Below are 2953 nucleotides of genomic sequence, written 5' to 3'. Positions count from 1 at the left end.
GAGAGAAGTTTTAATAAGGAAATAAGCTCTTTGATATGTGTATATACAAAGGCATATAGATATACACAAAACACCCACCCCCCGTATACTGTACAGATTGGCACAGACTCTACTAAGAGAATACTATTAATTAAGAAGTTTTAGGATTTAAGTCATTCTTGGCATTTTAATCTAGAAAGGTGCTTAGGCAATTTAGAACTTAGGTCTTGGCATATCTGAATCATTTGTGTATTTTAATTATAGAATTGTGTTTTTAAAAAGACCCAGACCAACTTTTCCCTAAATAGTAACCCAAAAAGACACCATAGTTACCAAATGAAAAACACGATAGTTATTTTGTATTAAATCAGAAAGGGTACTTAAAGAGATAGGGCAACTTGGAAAATAAAGACTTCAGAGTCCGTTATTCCAAGTTAAGAGCATTTTAGTTATTAGCAGTGGTTACCAAATAAGCTCAAGGTAAATCTCTTCAAGGAGCTGCTCATAATTTGCTTTGTTGAGAAGAGACGAGGAACTGTTTGATTATCCCACTATAAGATGATGCAAGTCTTTATATCCTTGAAAGGGTTTTCTGAAGTTGGAATCCCTATCAGCAAAGGGTCACTTCTGGCATGCTCCTCACAGTAGGACATGAGGTCCGCAGATGCCTTTGAAACCTTTATTCTTTCAATGGAGGCTTCCAATCTTAACTGCTGCACAGTTCTCTTTGCCTGGGCTATGTTGTTGGTGCTTGCTGTTTTGCTGGACATCTTCAATGATTGTTTTCACCCGCAATCAGTAAGACTTTGTGGGGCTCAATGTTTCACGTTTTAAATGGTGGAATGAATCAGTGCGCCGCCCCTGCTAACACCGCAGCCGCCGAGGACTCGGTCTCTAAGGGCTCCTGGAGACGGCTCCGACCTCTCCTCCTCGGCTCGCTTCTCCCTGCAGGACTGCTTTTTATTCTACATGCTACAGCCCTTCCATTTCTTTCACTTTCAGTTCTGTTCAGGACATGGCATAAAAGCTTTCCAACATACTTCTTTGTAACCCTACTTCAAAACAGACTAATAAAAAGCAGACATCGAAATAACGAAATGTGAGATTTATTAAACTGCTTCATTTCAATTCCATTTCATTATTCATATTTGAAACCTTATCTTTTAAAAATTTTTATTGTGGTAAAATAGGTATAATGAAAAATTTGCCATTTTTACCATTTTAAGTGCATAATTCAGCAGCATTAATTACATTTACATAGTTGCTCAACCATCACCACTGTCTATTTCCAAAACTTTTTCATCACCCTGAACAGAAACTCTGAACCCATTAAGCAAACTCTCCATTCTCCCCTCCCCTCAGCCCCTAGTAACCTGTCATTTACTTTCTGCCTCTCTGAACTTACTTCTTCCAGATATGTCTTATTAGTGGAATCATATAATGCTTGCCCCTTTGTGTCTGGTTGATTTCACTCAACATGATGTCTTCAAGGTTCATCCACGTTGCAGCATGTATCAGAACTTCATTCCTTTTTATGGCTGAATAGTGTTCTATTGTGTGCGTATATACCACAATTTGTTTATCGATTCATCTATTGATGGGTTGTTTCTACCTTTTGGCTACTGTGCATAATGCTGTGAAATCTTATTTTTGGCAGAAGGAGGGAAAAGGTGGTAGAAGATCAGGGATGGCAGAAATGCCAAAGTCTTATCTAGTTGAGTCAGGAGACATTGTCCACAGTTTCTAGCACAAGAAATAGAGATCTAATAATTTTATTTAAACACAGAAGTATTAAAAATTATACTGTCATGATAATATACTTGGAGGATTGTGGGAAAAGACTGCCTATCCTATACAGCATGGATTTTATCTAGGGTTGCTAACCAAGAAAACATGAGGAGGCTTATTACTTCATTTTATGACAGTAACTTCCAGTAGGATTGAAAACTGAAATCATTACAAAATAGTCAGCTCTAAGAAGCAGAACTGGGAATGGGGAAGATTTTTGCTTTTCCATATTTGTTTCTGTATTTTTTTTTCATGGGCATGTATTACTTTGATTAATTTTTTTGGAATGAAAGAGTCCAACTGTAAAATGAATTTTCCAGGCAGAGTTGGAAGGGACCCAAGGAGGCAGTGTAGAGCCAGGGAATCTGGGTGCCCTCTGGGTGCCCTCTGGGTGTCAGACATCTGCTCCGAGGAAGGACAACTTGTAATGGCTGAAGAGCTCTTGGAAGATTGTTGTTGTCAAAGAGCTCCTGGTTGCACTTGTGCCCGAGGACCCACGTTTCATAAAGCCACCTTTGGCAGCACCACGACACATCCATGCCCAGCCTGGGTTTGGATCACAAATCTGTGCAGACAGGAAATAAAGAGGGAATGGAAGCATTGACGAAAGCAGCGCTTAAATCATCTGGGGTGCTTTTTATCCAGGAATAGATTTGCTGATTATATAAAACGGCTCCCGATTTCATTTGAAAAGTTACCACTAGCATGAGTATTGGCAGGATACTCACATGGACTTGTAAAACAGCCAGCAAACACTGGGGTGTTTTTGGAGTTGGGAAGGCTTTTAAAATTTGTTCTGAAAGAGGTAGAGGGCAGAGGAGTCATTTCCATCCAGTTTCTCTCTCTCTCTCTTCATTTTGAATTCATTTCAAAGATGGGTTTTGGAAAGCAATGATAATTCTTTGGGGGCTATACAGCTGTTCTATCAAAGACAAAATGTAATGAGACCTTTACTAGGCACTGGGGAAGACTGTGCTTGGAAATGCAGGGTGCTCTCTGTCATGCAACACTTTTAGGGGTGGAAATCCTATTTTCTATGTACTCGACCAACTGACTCAAGAATTCAGGTTGTAGCCATTTACCACATTTATTGCAGAAGCAATAGGGATGTTCTTTCCCAAGCCAGGCTTGGTCCAGGGGTCGTTCTTTGGAATTCTGCCCCAGTCTCTCTTGAGCAGGTATAAAT

At 39.7% G+C, this 2953-nt stretch overlaps 1 protein-coding gene across 1 annotated transcript; it reads right to left on the bottom strand.

Annotated features, from left to right (window-relative positions):
* Positions 1-406: 406 nt before the first annotated feature.
* LOC119520062 (guanine nucleotide-binding protein G(I)/G(S)/G(O) subunit gamma-12-like) lies at positions 407-907 on the bottom strand. Its single transcript, XM_037817814.1, has one exon. It carries the CDS (start codon positions 747-749, stop codon positions 531-533), a length of 219 nt encoding a protein of 72 aa, XP_037673742.1. The 5' UTR covers positions 750-907; the 3' UTR covers positions 407-530.
* Positions 908-2953: the final 2046 nt, after the last annotated feature.

This window comes from Choloepus didactylus, chromosome 24, assembly GCF_015220235.1.
Source record: "Choloepus didactylus isolate mChoDid1 chromosome 24, mChoDid1.pri, whole genome shotgun sequence".
Taxonomy (NCBI): Eukaryota; Metazoa; Chordata; class Mammalia; order Pilosa; family Megalonychidae; genus Choloepus; species Choloepus didactylus.
The sequence above is the reverse complement of the archived record's forward strand: the minus strand, read 5'-3'. Positions and strand labels throughout refer to the sequence as shown.